This window comes from Haliotis rufescens, unplaced genomic scaffold (genome assembly GCF_023055435.1).
Source record: "Haliotis rufescens isolate VD_foot unplaced genomic scaffold, xgHalRufe1.0.p SCAF_3, whole genome shotgun sequence".
NCBI lineage: Eukaryota > Metazoa > Mollusca > Gastropoda > Lepetellida > Haliotidae > Haliotis > Haliotis rufescens.
This window is the reverse complement of record NW_025964001.1, coordinates 10,691,274-10,713,187: the sequence shown is the minus strand read 5'-3', so window position 1 is coordinate 10,713,187 and position 21,914 is coordinate 10,691,274. Positions and strand designations below refer to the sequence as shown.

Here is a 21,914-nt window from a genome sequence, read left to right as displayed (position 1 = left end):
CCCGTGTATATCATCAATACACATCCCGTGTACCTCACCAATACACATCCCGTGTATATCATCAATACACATCCCGTGTATATCATCAATACACATCCCGTGTATATCATCAATACACATCCCGTGTATATCACCGATACACATCCTGTGTATATCACCGATACACATCCCGTGTATATCACCGATACACATCCCGTGTATATCACCAATACACACCCCGTGTACCTCACCGATACACATCCCGTGTATATCACCGATACACATCCCGTGTATATCACCAATACACACCCCGTGTATATCAACAACACACATCCCGTGTACATCACCAATACACATCCGGTGTATATCACCAATACACATCCCGTGTATATCACTAAAACACATCCCACGTATATCACAATACACATTCCATGTATATCACCAATACACATTCCACGTTATCACCAATACATATCCCGTGTATATCACAATACACATTCCATGTATATCACTAATATACAACCCGTATATATCACCAATACACATCCCGTGTATATCACAATACACATCCCGTGTATATCACCGACACACATCAAGGTACATCATTCGCTCTGTATGTTTCTACAAACTAAAGGTGAGTGTAGTCATGTAGCAAATATACTACATGCGTAAATTACTGGTACATTTGTTTTCATGACCTGAATAAAAAAATCTTTATTCCAAAGCGTGTCGTTACGAGTGAAAACGCCAGAGTTATCAACTTTCCAAATTATCAACTCATTGATATAGAGAGATATCAATTGTATATATACAGATGTTCCCAAAGCTATGGGTGTGTCCGTACTAACGAGGTCCGCACTAACGTGAGTACACATGTGTATTCAATACACATTTTTAGATTTGCAGATATATGTTAATTTGTGTATGCGAATGCGAAGTATGTTACTGAAAAATAAATATAATGTATTTTGCTACACCCTGAGCTAATAAAAAAACAACTGCTATAATACATGCCGAGTAGCACTTTGCCCTCCTACGCACGCCACGCGCACAGACCCAAATAGATCTTTAAATAGTGCTGACGTTAACATACGAGTATGGTAGCAAGACAATTAGATCTGGAAATGCAGCCAAAGAATTAATTAAGTGTGTTGGTCCGTCACTTGTGGTCTTTCAACTACGTGATTATAACAGCTCTGTTTGAACCCTTCAGTCAACCCACTAGCAGCGTCTCGACGCAGCAGGAGCGGGATTATCGGGGGGAGGGGGGGGGGGGGGGGGGGGGGGGGGGGGGAGAATTAGGGCCATCTCCCAAAAGTGATTCCTCACTAACTCGCGTGACGGTTTGTACAAATGAACAAACTGGATTCTAAATATAGCGGCTGACAAGGATCATCCACAAATTCTGTCTTTTATCTCACTTTATGGCCATGACGTTCCATAGCAACCAAGAAAATGGTGAGAGAATCCGAGAAAGAAGCCTTCAGATTCATGTAGAAAGTCAACATGTCTCCTTGCGGTTGAAAACGGAGAAGCAGACGAGATGTTTTGGGGAGCGAGTAGAACCCACCAGAGGTAATCGCCAAACAGAAACGATTCGGATGAGCTCTTTTATCAGATTTCTAGGCAATTCAATCAATTTTGCTAATGTTAGAAGCACTTTATGGAAGAACCTACCAAAATAGTGAAGAATCTGTACTAATCCCAGTCGCTCATTGATAGAAGCTAAAAATAGCCGCTCTCTGCCCGGCCATGCAAGTGACTCACTGTCAATGGGAAAGGCGAACTCTACCTCGTTTCGTACGGACACGTGCATATTTTATGGACTGGTCACATGACCCGGGATGTGGTAGTAGAGCAGACGACAAACTGCAAGAGACCAGAGGGTTTGTACAATGAGTGTTTCCCGCCTAGTAAAGTCCCCTTTTCAAGATGCCAGGCAGCAAGCATGAGCCACAGAGTGTAAGTACATTGCATTCCCTGCCTGTCGCTCACTGTACATTATTATATGTGCTGTTGAGGGATGATTTTGATCGCCATTACTGTCCATATGGGATGTTCGCCCTAGACATTATCGGAGTCTAACATTACGATTGCCTAATACATCTATGTACGCAAGAATCTTGCACGTGCATTTAGGAATATTGTCAACCACATTGTGTCACAATGCTCGCTCAAATGTCCACCTATAACCCACTATTCTTCAGTGACAGTTCAATTATATTCGCTAATGACCCAATCGAACGCCTTCACCTAATTTATATAAGCATTGTAGATGTATCATTAAAATTCACATTTAAATTCAGGCTTGATCAACACGATTTTCAAACGTTGAAGGGTAAGATTAGGTCGAAAAGTGTTTTATTCAATTATCGGTATATTAAAACTATTTTAAGTGTTGAATCTCTCCGGTTATTGACCTCCCTTCGGTGTCGCGCCTTAGCTGTCGATGACGTATATAGATCGACGAATGGATCCAAGGGACTTTATAGCCGCCGAGTGCGAAATGCTTTCGGTGCAATTATGGGTCAGTTTTATTTCGTTACTGGGGACAGTGATCTATTTTTCTATTTCGGTTGTCATGAATATCAACAGAATTTATCATTATTGATTTTTTGTTATTCTTCTAGTGTCCGTATATCGTGTTTAGTACACTTTTTTTCAATTCATTTTAGTTCACATTCATATAATGTCCAGTCATACAATTACTTTATTTTGTGCACCATTTTGAAATACGGTCGTCTGCATTTTGAAATTGTACAAAGGAATGATTGCTATACTTTTTTCCGTATTACATATAATAATGATAAAATATCAATAACCATCATGTCATTGCTACAATATTCCTTGGTAATGTCTTTTTGATATTCACTGGGTATAACTGAAATTCAATCATGTTTTTTTCGTGGCTTCATATTTGTGGTTATTGCATTGAGAGACAATACGAAGCCTGAAGCTCTTGCTTTATACAAAGATTAATGTTATTGCTTGTTACAGTGTCTAACGGAAATAACGGATATATAGTGTTAATCATGCCGTGGCTCCATAAAGAGCAATACGTTAATATCACGCAAACGATACTTCACATAAAAGAACTATTTGTGTAGGAAGTAATTTGTCAGCTAATTACGTACAATATCGAGCAAAGCGTGCTCCATGCTGTTACTCAACAGGTGAATGGCCCGACAACACATTACCGAGTCTTGCTGTAGATGCATTGGTCACCGTGGCGAATATACGTTAACAGATTACTAAACAATACGTCTCCCACACGGGCTTTATTGAAATTTTATTGACAATCTGATTAGGTTTAGGGTGTCTAATGGATATCTATGTATACGTGCAAGAGGACTGATTATTGGGACAGTGTTAACATGTCATTAAGCAGTCTACCTTTCGATTCAATCCCCTGTGCTAATATGCAAGAGGATGGCTTTATTTGTGGAGAATGCCTACACTTGGTGCTTACCTCGAGGTGTATACACTCAAGGAAGATACTTTAACACACGAAGTTTGGAAAAATAATCGGTCTGCTTGAAGACAACACTGTCCTCGATCCGTGATGTGGGGTTACATTGAGTGAGTGAGTAGTTGGGTGAGTGACTGAATGTGAGAAAGGGGTTGTTGGGTGATGTACATACATCTGTCTTCAAAGGTTCGCGACAATTTGTGAAAAAGAAAGCACATGTTATTGAAAATTTACTGAGAAAACATGAAGTAAGTATGCTTGACTTTCTCATAGAGGACATCTAAGTGAAATTTGGGGATAGGCCATTTAGGCAAGAAGTTGGAATTCCCATGGAAATCAGTTTTCGATCCGTTTCTTTATGCATATAGGTCGGACTTACTGCTCGGTTTGCCAAAATAGGAACGCTAAGCTTAACTTAAGCTACAGGTATGATCTGAAATCGTATAATAATCAAATAGCAAATGCCATTTCGCTGATTTGCCCACCTGAGGTAGAATTAAAAAGCGATCCATGAAAGCAATTCATCTATTTCAGATTTAGATGTATGCATAAAGATTCAGAATGAGAAATGAAACTACCTACAAGACTGTATGACAAGACAGATGACGTCAGCTTTCCGATAGTCAACTTTCCCTTTTATGTCGAGCAATATTCCATCAGTTCCAACCGTTGGTGTCTGCATTTCCCGACTCTTGAGGTACAATCGAGCATGCTGTTTCTGCGAAGATTTAAAGAGCATCGTCATATGACACTTGCTTAAGAGTTGTTTGATCAGGGTTACAGCATTCAGTACCTTAGTGAAGCTTTCACATATTTTATGGTAGACACATAGAGGTCATTTCCAAATTTGTCGTATTATTGCCCAAATGAAGTCAATGACGATATAACGATATAATATTGTTCTGCCTTATGCGCGACAATATGCCTCACATAAAGACAAATAGCCGTGTTTGCATAACCGAAAAAAATATTTTTAATGTCACCTCTATACTACTACTATGACTTTTACGAAAATATACATTCTCCATTATCCTATGTATTGTATTTCCTTTCTCTTTGATATACCTGGTCTCAATCGCTAACTTAGTTTCGTTTTAAGCCCGATTACGATATGAAAATAGCGTCCAGTCAAATTAATCTCACGAGCGAAAGAAATTATCTGCACATTAAGAGATGGAGCAATGGATGTGGTGACGCCAGTTTAAAAAGAAGCAATGGTTGCGAATGGGGTCAGGGTATTCATAATATTAAACTGGAGATGTAATGTACAAGGACTGGATAATCGAGGATGGAAGATATGTATGAAATAAGAAGTCACTAAACATCACCTAATAATGGTTAGTCCTCTCGTCCAAGGCGCCACAATTCGCTGTGAACAGTCTGGTTCCATTGGAATGCGAGAAACGTATGATCACAGGTTCGGATCCTGGTCCGCCCTCATTATCTTTCTAGATTTGTGAGCCCATTACCTGCGCTGTCCAAGACCTTGGCCCACTTGCACAAAGCGATCTTAGCACTACGACTATTGTAAGCCTACGTTAAAGTATGGGAGTTACGATCATCTTAGCGCTAAGATCGCTTTGTGCAAGTGGGTCCTGCACTTCTTCGGACTCTTCCCTCAATATGGCAACACGCCTTGATATAATTGAACTACTTTTAAAGTGGCGTTAAACTTCACTCACTCTTGCAATGACGAAAATCGACTGTTCGTGAGTGAGCTTGGTTAAAACTTAAACTGACCATGCGACATACCACTATACGCGTTGTTGCCACGCATCGTTTGGTTTGTATACCTACTTGTACTGTACCCTACATAAAGCGCCGATTTGACCAGTGCGAATACGAAGTAGAATAGGTCTTCGGCAACCCAGGCATGCCGTAAAAAGCGGCAATGCTTGTCGTAAGAGACGGCTAACGGGATCGGGTGGTCAGGCTCGCCGACTTGGTTGATGCATGTCATTGATCCCAATTGCGTGGATCGATGCTTATGATGTCAATCACTGGATTATCTGGTCCAGACTCGATTATTTACAGACCGCCATCATATAGCTGGAATATTGCTGAGTGCGGCGTTAAATACAAAAAGAAAATAAAGAAGCGCCGTTCATGTACCCATGTTCCGCAGCTGTTGTTTTTAAAAAAGAATCTGTGGTTTACACAACAACATGAGCTTCTACTGCCAGACTGAACCATGCCATTTGAGGTTAGGCGTATTTTCTCATTGAAATCTCAAGTTAAATCGTACACACAAATCTGCGACGTCAGCAATGTCGACTTGCATCTAAGACTGAGAGACGCCTGCACTCTTTATTTGCGTGTGTCTCAAACAGTGTGATCCGCTGCAATGTCTTCACATGATCCAGGGATAATGTAACATGTCGACCGGAATAAACATAGTTTCAGATTGGTATTAATCTGGTTTGAGATTTGACAAAGGCCAACACTTCAAACACACTCCTTAACAATACCCGATAATTACAACTTAATTGAAACATTTATTCGGTTCAAACAGTTTGCGAGAAAACAGCATTCATATCACGTTTTTATGGACAAAGGGTCTTCATACGTAACACTAGTGTGTAGGCTGCATTTTATTGATTGATCCACAAACCTCAACGAAAACACCAGTTTCTAGAGTTCCAGATTCTACGGTTGGACAAATTTCAAAATAATAATATTACCATCAGTTACTTGAGGATATTATATTACAAATCCTATATACATATTCCCTAGAATATTCCCAGAACCGCTGTATTGAAAGAGTTGTAATTTCAGCATATACCAGTATGCATTTTGTACAGATTTATATTCTTACATGTGATTATTTCAGAAGTACAATGGCATGTACAAACTAGAGGAAGATAATTGTACACAGGGAGAGCACGGTCAAGGACACTCTGATTCACGAAGACCGTAATGTTTTCCAATGTACAAGGCAGCCCAAAGATCATGGTGCTGTTGGCGAGTTATCCTGCCCAACCCGAATACAATCACGTGACATAGTTTGGATTGTAGAGTTGTCAGTTTTTAATTTTATTCTTAATCAAGGTTCAGACTGACAATTCTCTAACCCGGCTATACGTGCGAGTTGGACAGACAAGTATGGAATGCCAGTTTAAAAACAGTGTGAATCAAAAAGAGATCCGCCATCACCCTTCCAACTATCCACTCGTCTGAAACTTTTAGCTTTTGCAATTTACATTAATTGTCCTATTCAAATACACGTAGTATCAGTTAAGATTTTGTTGTGTTCTTCACATGTACAATTAAAGTATACTTCAGTATATTGAACTACTGATAAAACGAACTTCAAGGCCTATTTAAAAACAGTTCGTTGTATAGGACGTACATTTGATCGCCATAATCTAGGTAACCTAAGGTTGCGCTTCTGGTGATAACGACTGGATACGTTACGACCGGTTGTAGTCTTAATTTGATTTCTTTCGTCCAGATAAATATTCTCTATGAAGTTGTGTGGATAATTTGCATGGAATTGAATTTAACTTGCCACAGCTTCATCCAGTGACCATCTGTGAGGTATCCCATTTTGCGAATATCTGGTTTCATCCTCGTGTATTTACAGTGACTCCTAAGGGTAGGTTCTGGAATCCGTCGCTAAAACGAGGGGTGGCTGAACAGTTCTGAGCCGAACTATAATGCCTTGATGAAGTTGGTTGTTAATTACTTATCAACATTATTCCCTCTGAGGTCAACACACAACTTCTGCCAAAGATGCTCGAGTCCCTAGATCCCTTTGGTGTAGAAAGTTTCCTCTTTTCTTGTGTAAAAGTCACCCACAGCAGAAATGACGTCATCATGATTTGCATAATTCTTGCCAGACAGTTATGTCTACAAGTTTGGAAAGAGGTGAAAGTCTGGCGGTGCCAAATCTGGGGAATGCGGAGGATGTACAATGAGTTCAAAGCCACAGTCGTGCGTTGCAGCCATGGCGACATCAGACATCAGCACATTAGCATTGTCTTTGTGGAACCAGACATCTTTAGTGAGTTTTCCAGGAGGTTTAGCGTTGCTATTAACCTTATAGTAGCCATTATTGGTCTGACCTTTCTGGAGTTAGTCCACCTTTCCAAGGCTTTCACTGTTGTTTAGTCTCTGGCTGATAGTGGCGAACCCAACACTCATCCAAATCGCTCAAATCAAAACGAAACTTCTAACGATAGATAATGAAGCTTTTCTGATCAGGAGTCAGAAGCCTTTGAGCCCAACGTGCTGAAACCTTTGTCATACCCATTGCAGTCCCCAGAATGTTCTCAACTCTCTCATGAAGGTTGTCTAATGTTTTGGCTATGTGATGTGATGCGAGTCAAAATTTTCCTTAGTGGTGGCAGTTGAAGGTCTTCCTGAGTTTGGATAATCTTCGACGCTCCCTCTTCCTCTTTGAACTCTGTCCTTCTCTAATAGTGGCAAAGAATGGCGCATCTCCTCCTAACGTTGACTCCATGTCCGCGTGGATGGTTGTTGGAGGTCAGATTGATAGACTTTATGACAGAGCGGAAGCCGGTTTTGTCCATTTTCATCAACAGAGCATACTAGTTACTTCGATGCCTGAAGAATATGCTGCCTGATTGTGTATTTGGTTCAAATGCCGCGGATAATATTGTACTTAATACATACAAACCGTTAAGAGTGTACTGTACAGCCTTCGTTGTCAGGCTCATAACTTTTCAGCCGTATATTCTTCGTATATTCGTTGGGTTGTATATTCTCGTCACCAAATTCGTCCTTGTGTGTGATCCTCGGGTTTGTCAGCAACGTAAACGTCCTGTTGTGCGATCCTTGTGTTTGTCAGCACCGTATTCGTCCTTGTATGTGGTCTTTTGGTTTGTCAGCACCGTATTCGTATGGGTTGTATATTCTCGTCACCAAATTCGACCCTGTGTGTGATCCTCGGGTTTGTCAGCACCGTATACGTTCTGGTATGTGATCCTTGGGTTTGTCAGCACCGTATTTGTCCTTGTATGTGGTCCTTTGGTTTGTCAGCACCGCATTCGTCCTGGTGTGTGATCCTTGGGTTTGTCAGCACCGTATTTGTGATTGTGTGTGGTCTTTTGGTTTGTCAGCACCGTATTCGTCCTGGTGTGTGATCCTTGGGTTTGTCAGCACCGTATACGTTCTGGTGTGTGATCCTTGGGTATATCAGCACCGTATTCGTCCTGGTATGTGGTCTTTTGGTTTGTCAGCACCGTATGCGTTCTGATGTGTGATCCTTGGGTTTGTCGGCAACGTATTCGTCCTGGTGTGTGATCCTTGGATTTGTCAGCAACGTATACGTTCTGATGTGTGATCCTTGGGTTTGTCAGCACCGTATACGTTCTGATGTGTGATCCTTTGGTTTGTCAGCACCGTATACGTTCTGATGTGTGATCCTTGGGTTTGTCAGCACCGTTTACGTTCTGATGTGTGATCCTTGGGTTTGTCAGCACCGTATTCGTCCTGGTGTGAGGTCCTTTGGTTTGTCAGCAACGTATTCGCCCTGGTGTGTGATCCTTGGGTATATATCAGCAACGTGTTTTTTCTGATGTGTGATCCTTTGGTTTGTCAGCACCGTATTCGTCCTGGTATGTGATCGGGGGGTTTGTAACCCCCCTATTCGTCCTGGTATGTGATCCTTGGGTATATCAGCACCGTATTCGTCCTTGTATGTGATCCTTGGGTTTGTCAGCGCCGTATTCGTCCTGGTATGTGATCCTTGGGTTTGTCAGCGCCGTATTCGTCCTGGTATTTGATCCTTGGGTTTGTAAGCACCGTATTCGTCCTGGTATGTAATCCTTGGGTTTGACAGCACCGTATACGTTCTGATGTGTGATCCTTGGGTTTGTCGGCAACGTATACGCCCTGTTGTGCGATCCTTGGGTTTGTCAGCACCGTATTGGTCCTTGTATGTGTTCCTTTGGTTTGTCAGCACCGTATTCGTCCTGGTGTGTGATCCTTGGGTTTGTCGGCAACGTATACGCCCTGTTGTGCGATCCTTGGGTTTGTCAGCACCGTGTTCGTCCTTGAATGCGGTCCTTTGGTTTGTCAGCACCGTATACGCCCTGTTGTGCGATCCTTGTGTTTGTCAGCACCGTATTCGTCCTTGTATGTGGTCTTTTGGTTTGTCAGCACCGTATTCGTATGGGTTGTATATTCTCGTCACCAAATTCGACCCTGTGTGTGATCCTCGGGTTTATCAGCGCCGTATACGTTATGGTATGTGATCCTTGGGTTTGTCAGCACCGTATTTGTCCTTGTATGTGGTTCTTTGGTTTGTCAGCACCGCATTCGTCCTGGTGTGTGATCCATGGGTTTGTCGGCAACGTATACGCCCTGTTGTGCGATCCTTGGGTTTGTCAGCACCGTATTTGTGATTGTGTGTGGTCTTTTGGTTTGTCAGCACCGTATTCGTCCTGGTGTGTGATCCTTGAGTTTGTCAGCACCGTATACGTTCTGGTGTGTGATTCTTGGGTTTGTCAGTACCGTATACGTTCTGATGTGTGATCCTTGGGTTTGTCAGCACCGTATACGTTCTGATGTGTGATCCTTGGGTTTGTCGGCAACGTATACGCCCTGTTGTGCGATCCTTAGGTATATCAGCACCGTATACGTTCTGGTGTGTGATCCTCGGGTTTGTCAGCACCGTATTCGTCCTGGTGTGTGATCCATGGGTTTGTCAGCAACGTATTCGTCCTGGTGTGTGATCCTTGGGTTTGTCAGCACCGTATTCGTCCTGGTATGTGATCCTTGGGTTTGTCAGCACCGTATTCGTCCTTGTGAGTGATCCTTGGGTATATCAGCAACGTGTTTCTTCTGGTGTGTGATCCTTGTGTTTGTCAGCACCGTATTCGTCCTGGTGTGTGATCCTCGGGTTTGTCAGCACCGTATTCGTCCTGGTATGTGATCCTTGGGTTTGTCAGCACCGTATTCGTCCTTGTGTGTGATCCTTGGGTTTGTCAGCACCGTATTCGTCCTGATGTGTTATCCATGGGTATATCAGCACCATATTCGTCCTGGTGTTTGATCCTTGGGTTTGTCAGCAACGTATTCGTCCTGGTGTGTGATCCTTGGGTTTGTCAGCACCGTATTCGTCCTGGTGTGAGGTCCTTTGGTTTGTCAGCAACGTATTCGTCCTGGTGTGTGATCCTCGGGTTTGTCGGCAACGTATACGCCCTGTTGTGCGATCCTTGGGTTTGTCAGCACCGTATTTGTCCTTGTATGTGGTCCTTTGGTTTGTCAGCACCGCATTCGTCCTGGTGTGTGATCCATGGGTTTGTCGGCAACGTATACGCCCTGTTGTGCGATCCTTGGGTTTGTCAGCACCGTATTTGTGATTGTGTGTGGTCTTTTGGTTTGTCAGCACCGTATTCGTCCTGGTGTGTGATCCTTGGGTTTGTTAGCACCGTATACGTTCTGGTGTGTGATCCTTGGGTTTGTCAGCACCGTATACGTTCTGATGTGTGATCCTTGGGTTTGTCAGCACCGTATACGTTCTGATGTGTGATCCTTGGGTTTGTCGGCAACGTATACGCCCTGTTGTGCGATCCTTGGGTTTGTCATTAACGTATTCGTCCTGGTGTGTGATCCTTGGGTTTGTCAGCACCGTATTCGTCCTGGTATGTGATCCTTGGGTTTGTCAGCACCGTATTCGTCCTTGTGAGTGATCCTTGGGTATATCAGCAACGTGTTTCTTCTGGTGTGTGATCCTTGTGTTTGTCAGCACCGTATTCGTCCTGGTGTGTGATCCTCGGGTTTGTCAGCACCGTATTCGTCCTGGTGTGTGATCCTTGGGTTTGTCAGCACCGTATTCGTCCTGATGTGTTATCCATGGGTATATTAGCACCATATTCGTCCTGGTGTTTGATCCTTGGGTTTGTCAGCAACGTATTCGTCCTGGTGTGTGATCCTTGGGTTTGTCAGCACCGTATTCGTCCTGGTGTGAGGTCCTTTGGTTTGTCAGCAACGTATTCGCCCTGGTGTGTGATCCTTGGGTATATTAGCAACGTGTTTTTTCTGATGTGTGATCCTTTGGTTTGTCAGCACCGTATTCGTCCTGGTATGTGATCGGGGGGTTTGTAACCCCCCTATTCGTCCTGGTATGTGATCCTTGGGTATATCAGCACCGTATTCGTCCTTGTATGTGATCCTTGGGTTTGTCAGCGCCGTATTCGTCCTGGTATGTGATCCTTGGGTTTGTCAGCACCGTATTCGCCCTGGTGTGTGATCTTCGGGTTTGTCAGCGCCGTATTCGTCCTGGTATGTGATCCTTGGGTTTGTCAGCACCGTATTCGTCCTGGTATGTGTTCCTTTGGTTTGTCAGCACCGTATTCGCCCTGGTATGTGATCCTCGGGTTTGTCAGCACCGTATTCGTCCTTGTATGTGATCCTCGGGTTTGTCAGCACCGTATTCGTCCTGGTATGTGATCCTCGGGTTTGTCAGCAACGTATTCGTCCTTGTATGTGATCCTTGGGTTTGTCAGCACCGTATTCGTCCTGGTATGTGATCCTTGGGTTTGTCAGCACCGTATTCGTCCTGGTATGTGATCCTTGGGTTTGTCAGCGCCGTATTCGTCCTGGTATGTGATCCTTGGGTTTGTCAGCGCCGTATTCGTCCTGGTGTGTAATCCTTGGGTTTGTCAGCGCCGTATTCGTCCTGGTGTGTGATCCTTGGGTTTGTCAGCGCCGTATTCGTCCTGGTGTGTGATCCTTGGATTTGTCAGCGCCGTATTCGTCCTGGTATGTGATCCTGGGGTTTGTCAGCGCTGTATTCGTCCTGGTGTGTGATCCTTGGGTTTGTCAGCGCTGTATTCGTCCTGGTGTGTTTCAGTTACGTAGTAAACCTCTACGACCTGGATCACTTTGGGCTTTCCACCAAAAGCGGCATTAACTCGCTTAATTATGTTGTGCTTATCATTAATACACAAAGGTCAATAATTCAGTTGACCAGTGGTGTTCTAACCCCAAGGCTGGTATTGCTACAAGACTGTTAAAAGCTGTTACATCAATTCCACTTAACTCACCAGTCAAGGGACCTGCACTCTCGACTGGGGAGTAAACCCGTATGGGAGAGTGCAATAAAAGCGAAATTAACCTTCGTTAACATACTTCCCTATCGTCTACGCCGACAACTTTCGACCATTTATTCCACTATCTTAAGTAGAAAGGTATTTTTAACTTTATAGCTCACTAAGCAAATTTGTTGGCAGTAGTGGTAATTACATTGTATGTAGATAGATAGGGAATCCCACCTAACGTACTCTTCCCCACACGACAAGTCTTGACACAATGCATCTTGACAGCTTCAGTTGGCCACTCTGCTATTAGTACTCGTTGTCTGAACTGTCGTGAGGTAAGAACGGTAGCAAATGGGGAACACAAGGGGAAATTACAAGGTAGGACTGGATACCCGCCAATTGTGCTTTCCTCCGCGATATAACGCCAAGATACAACACGAGTAGACACGTCCCGCCTTGACTTATACAAGGTTAGTGAACCCGTGTTGTAGGATTATTACAGTGTTGTTCAAAGGAAACGTTCCCACAATGCGACTGGGTCTCAAACAATTCGGTTCATGGTCGCGATCGACGATGTTTGTGTTTGACTAGTAGTAAACAAAGACGTGCCTTAGTGGTCGAGGGGAATTCTATTTTGAACTGTAGTGTACCAACAAATGTCTTCCGACTGTTAAAGTGAGTTGTAATTACTGACAGATATATCGACAATGTTTGTGTTTGACTAGTATTTAACAAAGACGTGCCTTAGTGGTCGAGGGGAATTCTGTTTTGAACTGTAGTGTACCACCAAATGTCTTCCGACTGTTAAAGTGAGTTGTAATTACTGACAGATATATACATTTTAAACAGCCCATAAATATCTGTGTTGGACTGATGGCACGACACGCACTTTACATCCAGGGGGATAGATTAGAAATGGTCATAATTTAGGGAGCGTGAGAGTTGGTTGTAATAGCGTTTCGTGTTTTCACGACGTGTGTGAGCCAAGTCACAAGTCAAAATTGACTTTAGGGAAAGTGATATTAACATATAGTGACTAGAGATTGTGGTGAATTGGCACCAAATACCTCAGAACTCCAGCTCGCTTTCTTTTCCTTTAACTCATATAAATTGAATGTAAGTTAATATAAAACGGCAACGCCAGAGAATAATCAGTCTTGATTATCTGCCGAAACAGTTTCCACTGACCGTAAAAGGTAAAAGATAGTGTGGATTTTTTCTAAAATTGTTCATGCCATCAACCATCGGTTTTCCTTCTCCAGATGTGTTTATCTGCAGATCGTCGTGGTATAGCTGGGATTTTGCTGACTAATGTGTAAAACAACATCACGAACGTATGGTAATGAGTAAATATACCACAGATGTTAAACTGGTTACTCCATCTCCAATGATCAGGGGCGGAACTACCATTGTAGCAGAAAAAGCAGTTGCTTACAAATAAGAAAAAAACCCCCACATTTTCTTTCTAAAATAAGTAAACCTCAATTTACCATCTATACAGTAAATTATTAATTGAAACTCTACGCGGTCGAATATGATATCTAATGCCTAACTTGAAAATGGGAATATTTAAGCACTTTAGGATTTTAGTGGTAGATGGTTTATCAAGTTGTGAGAGGCCACTGAGGATCTATATCCGAATATTGAAATGGCTGTGAAAACCCTGGTCACCATGCCTTTATGTTCCGCCACTGTAGAACGTTCGTTCAGCGCAATGAGGCAGATCAAGACATACCTCAGGTCAACAATGACCAACGAGAGGATGAGCTCTTAGGCACTCCACAAGGACACTGACGGCGTTGACAAAGTGACTGACGACTTTGGTGGAATTGCCCTAAGTTTTGAATTATAACTGATTTGTCACAAACGTTTCAACGTTAATTCAAAGATCAAGATTCTGCGATTCTGTCCATGTCTTGATTACTTTATATTCAATGTGTATTTCATTGTTGTGATAAAAGTATTAAAATATTATATGCCTCCAACCCCACTTAGCGGACTCGGGTGCTTCGAGCCCTCGTAAATTGGTCATGCTTACACAAAAAATTAGCCAAGCTGCGTCCCTGATGACACTTTAACTGTTGAGTCTATTGTTTAGTCAATATTTCAAGAAAACGTCCAAAAGGATTTTTTCGATAGATATACACATGATAACCGCTATAACAAATGTAGGTCTTTTAGTTTTGTTTGTTTGTTTGTTTGTTTGTTGTTAGACGACGCACTCAGCAATGTTCCAGCTATATGACGGCGGTAAATAATCAAGTCTGGACCAGACAATCCAGTAATTGACATCATGAGCATCGATCCACGCAATTTGATTACAATGACATGCATCAACCAAGTCAGCGAGCCTGACCACCCGATCCCGTTAGTCGCCTCTTACGACAAGCATAGTCGTAAAAGGCGACTAACGGGATCGGGTGGTCAGTGGATCCTCGGTGTTTAAAATACACATGACTACAATATGCCAGATGGAATATATCACACTTACACAACCACGAGTAAGTTCATTATTCCAAAGGAAGGATCCAGTATCCTATTTCACACAACCACAACAGCCTGTCGCAGGATGCTTTAACGACGTTTCTATCCTCGCTATGTTACACGATATCAACAAACGGTTCTCTATCACCAACCTTATAGACACGTAGAATACATTTCCAAATTTGACGCATCAGTGACCAAAATGATGTCCGAAGGGAGCCCCTATTTCGACTTGTACCATATGTTCCCGTGTTTTATTCAGGTTAACATTTGACTTGCCTTTGGGTGTGTTTGTGACGAGTTCCACTGGTGAGGATACGCTCACCTTTTCACGATCACCTGGTATGATCACTATTTGATAGTGATCCATAAACACATGCTCACGATATAGTCGGAATCGTACAATCGATTCTGCTTTTAGCAGAGATTTGTTATGAATATGGAAAGGGTTTTGTCGCTTTTATTCATATACCACATATTTATATCAGCTTACAGACAGAAAGAATGAGCTTGTCCGTTGCCGCTATAAGATTTCCATTTCTCACACGCCTTTTTCAGCAATAACAAAGACAGGTGATCTGGGATAGGGTGATCAATGTGTAGCTTCACATAGCGTGTTGTTTAAGTCTTAGCACTCGTTAAATGTACTTTTTTAAACAAAAATTAAATTATTTGCCCCAGGCCATACAGCATTTGCATGCTACCACAATTCTGTAACGTGAAACATTAAGCCACCACCTGTGGTTTTGTGAAAAAAAATCTCCAGAGCAGCTATCGCTATACGTACCCAGTGGGTAATGAATACAAATTATCGGAAACATGTTCCCTCTCTTGAGAACACTGAGCGTGCATGACCTTTGTTAAGAAATAGCAGCAGGTTTCCAGTTTCTAATACATAGGGAGACATCATTCCGTTATCTGTTCTATTTTAAGCCAAACACGAGACATTGAAGGCATGATGGCACTGGCGCTGTTTGAGTCAACTCTTATGTTTTACCTTTTATGGTAGCGTTCTATAGGTCTATATTTAGCACGGTCTGCTTCGGCGACAGGTACCCAGCTAAGAAATGGTGCCAATTTGAATGGTATAATGGTAAACCTACCATAAACAGTTTTTGCAAAATTATTCGGTTTGGACAAAACAATGTCTTGTTTTAGGGAATTGTTATTCTGTTGGCTTAAAATTATGCTGAAGTTGTATTTTGTTTCTTAATTCTTCAACTGCGGTTGGAATGACACAGGCTCTTCACAGCGCGCAATGATTCACCAGAATAGCATTGTTATATGATTTCACATTTCTTTCTTCTTTTTAATCCCAACAAATCGATCGGTGTTGTTTAAAATATATAAAATGAAATATATGTGTTCAAAATTACTTTCAGCGGATTTTAGATTGATGTAACGTGTACTGTTACCATGGTAATGGATGTTAACATCATTGATATATTTTCGATTTGGATGAAATAAAATTATCTCTAAAAACCCTGCCAATGTTTAATTCCGTTGAATATAATACTTCAGTACCTACACGTGATTACCATACGGTGTTTTCATCTTGTTCCCACTGTTATATTCTATGTTATGATCTTGCTTACCTCACACAATGTAAGTAATTCTGGGGATTCTGGGTAAGGGGTAGCATTTTCATCTATTCGTTCTCCAGATCTACGATATGGGTTCCCCTCCCCATATAGATTTAATGTGGGAATTCATCTTCCGCATCACATGATGATCGCTATAGGTGGCGAAAACCCATACTCACTCATTCACTCACTCGATTGCTGCATGTGACCAAAAGCGTTTGCTGTTCACGCCGAGGACCCGAGTTCGATGCCCAAAAGTGTTGCATTGCTACTGTTATGTGTGAAATCATATCGTTGTGGTGCGGTCGGGTAGCCTAGTGGTTAAAGCGTACGCTCGTCACGCCGAGGACCCGAGTTCGATGCCCAAAAGTGTTGCATTGTTACTGTTATGTGTGAAATCATATCGTAGTGGGGCGGTCGGGTAGCCTAGTGGTTAAAGCGTTCGCTCGTCACGCCGAGCACCCGGGTTCGATTCCCGACAGGGTTACAATGAGTGAAGCACATTTCTGGTTTCCCCGCCGTGATATTCCTGGAATATTGCTGAAAGCGGCGTAAAGCCATACTCATACTCACACACGTGTCTCACCACGTGATTCATTTGCTACAACACTTACTATAGCACTGTACCTCACTCACTCACCTCACCCCTCAACTAATACAACCATCCATCCATCACCCCACTCACTCCCTCGCTCACTCTCTCTCTTTACAAAGGGCGGTGGGGTAGCCTAGTGGTTGAAGCGTTGGCTCGTCACTCCGAAGACCCGGGTTCGATTCCCCACATGGGTACAATGTGTGAAGCCAATTTGCCGGTGTCCCCCGCCGTGATATTGCTGGAATACTGCTAAAAGCGGCGTAAAACAATACTCACTCACTCACTCTCTTTACAATTTGTAGGTAAAATCGCATTCACAAATTACACACAGCCTGCATTCAAATGGTAGGTACGCTTTGTTTCAGCGCATTGTTTGGTTCTGATGGTACGTAGTTAATGATCGTGTGTAAAGCAATAACCCACACCCCATAGTTTAATGATGAAGGAAACATCTGCCCGCTACATTTCGTCATATTAAACACAAGTAAAGGTTTAGGTGTCCGGGTGAGGAGCTTCGCAGGCCGAGCACGATCCTGATACACGACTCCTTGCCGAGGCTGTCTGATTAATTAGGCTGACCAATGTCCATTTGGTCAGAGTCAGGCCATGTGTCCAGTTAAATTAATCTTGTCGAACCATTTGTAACATTGATGTAGAGACCACCAGTGCTGGTCTTTGACCGCTGGGGAACAACGGCCTCCTATTATTGGTGATCAGTGATTCTAGCATGTATATTTCACTGCAATTGACATCGATCTATCTATAGCGGTGGCACGTGGCCATGTGCACAGCGCCCAGGTCACACACAAGTCAGTTGGCGCCGGAGAATAGGTGGATGGGTCCTAACCCTTGTTCGAAATTCGCCTCTGTTCGCCAATCAGTGAATGTGGACCCAATATAATGAGATGATAATGTGAATGCAACACCTTAATTGTAATTAATTTATATGCACATTTATCCATTGACCAGAGAATTAAGTACCTCCATGAACAAGTGTGGATACCGCGCAATAACGACATTATTTTAAATCTTATTGTTATTGTTTTCATTACTATCATCATCATTTATGTGTGTGTGTGTGTGTGTGTGTGTGTGTGTGTGTGTGTGTGTGTGTGTGTGTGTGTGTGTGTGTGTCTGTGTGTGTGTCTGTGTGTGTGTGATGAATACACATCCCCTGTGTGGTTTTCTGAACTCTATACATGAAAACAAATTGATTGCACGGGTGGCCTAGACATCCAAAGGGCTGCAATTCGTTTTGCAGAGTTGCGTCCCTTAGAGATGCCAGGAACCTATAAGTATGTTTCCAGGTTTGTCAGTACCATACCCATGCTCGCCATACTCGTCTAAGACCTGCATCCCTTTGGGCTTTCCTCCAACATCAAGCCGATGCGCTGTGATATAACTGGAATACTTTCAAAGCGGCGTTAAACCCAACTCACTCACTCACAGAATGTTTTTGCAAATGTATTGCTGCTACGACGCATATAATTCATTATTATAATTGAATTATTGGACTTTCTCAGACATATATATGTTTGCTACGGAACATGGTAGCCGACCGGTGAGTGTGTTCGCTGGCCACGCATAAGGGTTCGGGTTCTGTTCCAAACATGGATAACAGACACTCACAATTTGTTTTAATTTCGAAAAGGAGCATATCAAACAACGTAATCACTCTTAACAACTGAAATCCCTGCCATCCCTCAGACCAGACCACCGGCACGTCGTGCTGTACGTCACACGGTGGTTGTTGGAAGAAGTCTATTCACGAACTCTACTTTTGAATGAAACCAATACACAAGGGAGATGGCCATTTCTCTGAGTGCTATTGAGGTACTACATCATTCAACCCATATCATCTCAGCGCGACCTTGTTTCATCAAGAAGCCTAACCGTAAACGGAACTCGCCAATGGAACCGTTCTTGGAATCACAATCTGATATTACTCTGTTGACTGGCAGACCAAGAACTATTTGCTTGCGGGTCCCAGGAGAAATTTGTATTGTGGATTGATCACCTGACTGGATTTGACACAGTGACACAGTGCTAGGATCTAGAGGGAAATACATGTAGGTTCCTTTAAATATCCCCAGAATGTTCTGGACACCCGTGCACTATCTGCACTTCAGGACAACCACTTTGAGTGGTTGATTGCGAACACAATTCATCCTGGGTTTTTTTTTCAAATACGCGTACTTTGCATTTTCATTCACAATACGACCATGACTCAGGATTGAAAGTGGTAGTTAAAGGATTGTATTACGCATATGGTATTTTCACGAATTTTTGCTATTTGCTGATTGGCTAGTTCGTTCGTTCCAACTGTTCCTTTTTCATCGAAACATGACGTCACTGTTGTCGAAACTGTTCACGACTACGCAAACGATTTTATGGAACGTTCAAACAATACAAAGTAGACACAATTTATGAATAACAACTTCTATAATTACTGTCAAGGCAACGTTTCGGTTTAGATCTTATTCTATTTGACAACGGTATAATGATCTATACCGAAACGTCGCCTTTACAGTAAATAAAGAAGTTGATATCCAACTTAAATTGTGTCTACTTTGTCATCCGTCAAGTTCTAAGTAATGCCTATTAAACAATTCATTCCAACAACAGGCCAAATGAGAAGATGTCCTCGCTACAGACCAGGAAACCCATCTTTTTCTACATTTTATCAGAAAAAGGACTCAGGGTAATATGAAGACTAACCTATTCCCAACTTATCTGTCATTCGTGGATTATCTGCTGAAAGTTCCTCGCCACTCGCTCCACTTAATCCGACATCCCTCGCAGGTCGTATGTTAATCTCTCTGGTAATTATTTGCAGCTGTATCTTCCATACTAATCTGCTGGACAAACGAAAGTAAAATTAAACAACCCAAAAATGTTTTTTCAATGATGATGTTTTTGATAGTGGTATCATACCTGTGTTTGGACCTTACATTTTGCAGTGTTTCGGCGACTGTTTTCAGCCTGGTAACGTTTTGAGAAAGTAACTATGAAATGTTCAAGAAAGGGCAACAAGGAACAGACTTGTCCTTCCTTCTTCCGATTCGTTCTAGATTCGATAAGAATCTCTCGGGTATGCTTGGTCAACGTGTGAAAGAAATAGGAAGTGATCTAAAACAGTCTAAACAGGCTCTTCGCGTTTGTAAACGAATTCTCATTTTAAATATTTTCAGGGAACACCGGAAATACTGGTAAATTCCAGCGACACGGTTTTCATATTTAAAAGAAAAGCCGATAAAATAGGAATAGGTCTACACAACATTTGCTTATAATATAATATTGAATGCAAAACAACCCACAACAACAGTGAGACCCGTGAAGATCCGGGGTAGAATAGGTCTTCAGCAATCCATTCTTGTCGTAAAAGACGACTATGCTTGTCGTAAGAGGCGACTAACGGGATCAGGTGGTCAGACTCGCTGACTTGGTTGATGCTTGTCATCGTATTCCAACTGCGTGGATCGATGCTCATGATGTCACTCACTGGATTGTCTGATTCAGACTCGATTATTTACAGACCGCCGTCATATTGCTGGAATATTGCTGAGTGCATCATTAAACAACAAACAAACAAACAAACAAACATATTGGTACGGATTCACGCATACTAAGACATACGAGAATGCGTGAACTCGAGAATGCGAAAACGCGACAAATGGACATAGCAATAGTGACATTACTTATATGACCCTCATAATTAGGTTCTTCCATGAAAGGGGACACGGTTGGCGCAGTCGTCTAAGCTGCTGCAATTCGCTGTGACGTGTTGCGTTCCTTGGGCATATACCTGAAACATGAATAGACCGCCTCCGTGGTCTTGTGGTAGAGCGTCCGCCCGGAGAGCGGAAGGTCCAGGGTTCGATCCTGGGCCGCGTCATACAAAAAGACGTTAAAAGATTGTACTTGTTGTTACCCTGTCTGGCGCTCGGCATTAAGGGGCTAAAACAAGGACTGGTCGGCTCGGAGTCAGTATACTGTGTCTGAGTGGGGTATTCATGTTAAACTGCGGCATGGTATCTCAGTGAGCTAGCACTATAAATCGGCATCAGTCCGGACTAGTACAAGCAGCCACACACACATACACGTGCATGCACGTCGCTATATAAGTGCAATAATCTTGGACGCGACGTTAAACCCAATTTCACCTCACCTCACCTGAAACATGATTCTGGGTTCGAATCCCGGTTCGCCCCGTTTATGTTTCTAGGTTTGTCAGCACCATACCCGTGCTTGTTGATTCCACTGAAGTAGTAAACGTCTGAGACCTGCATCACTTCGGGCTTCCCTCCCACATTTAGCTGAAACGCCATGATATAACTCACTCACTCTTCGGTGCAGAGTTGCGTCCTTTATTCGCTGAGCTTGGATTTGAATCTTCGATGAGGATCTTTTGTTTGCCTGCGCCATACCTATGCACGAAACAAAGGATCATAACGAAGGCGAACTTGGAGTTCGAACTCATGATCATAGGACCTTTGCACGCATAAGGGACGCAACTCTGCACGGCGAATTTCAACGCCTCGGTCGACAAGCCACCGTGCCCTCAGTTTCACATTACTCGCAACATATGGCAACACCTTTGTCTCCGAGAAGTAATCCGCTGCTCACACGTAGACTCGTCGCCTGTAATTCAGTTAGGAGACTAAATACGTAGGTGGTTGGTATAGCGTGTTCCGTACTGACGTACAAGGCAGCTTTGCATCTCTCTACTTCAAAGACGCCGACTCTTCTAAATATCTAGCCTGCAATTTGTACCGATGTGACTTCCATCACTTAAG

The 21,914-nt window shown here is 42.8% G+C and overlaps 1 protein-coding gene across 1 annotated transcript in view; it reads left to right on the top strand.

The window, feature by feature from the left end:
• Positions 1–1,818: 1,818 nt before the first annotated feature.
• Positions 1,819–21,914, top strand: part of LOC124146661 (protein dispatched homolog 1-like) — a 106,061-nt gene continuing 85,965 nt past the window's right edge. The window contains exon 1 of the mRNA XM_046517066.2: positions 1,819–1,941. Coding sequence (XP_046373022.1) covers positions 1,928–1,941 — 14 coding nt within the window. The 5' untranslated portion in view covers positions 1,819–1,927. The remainder of the gene's footprint in view (positions 1,942–21,914) is intronic.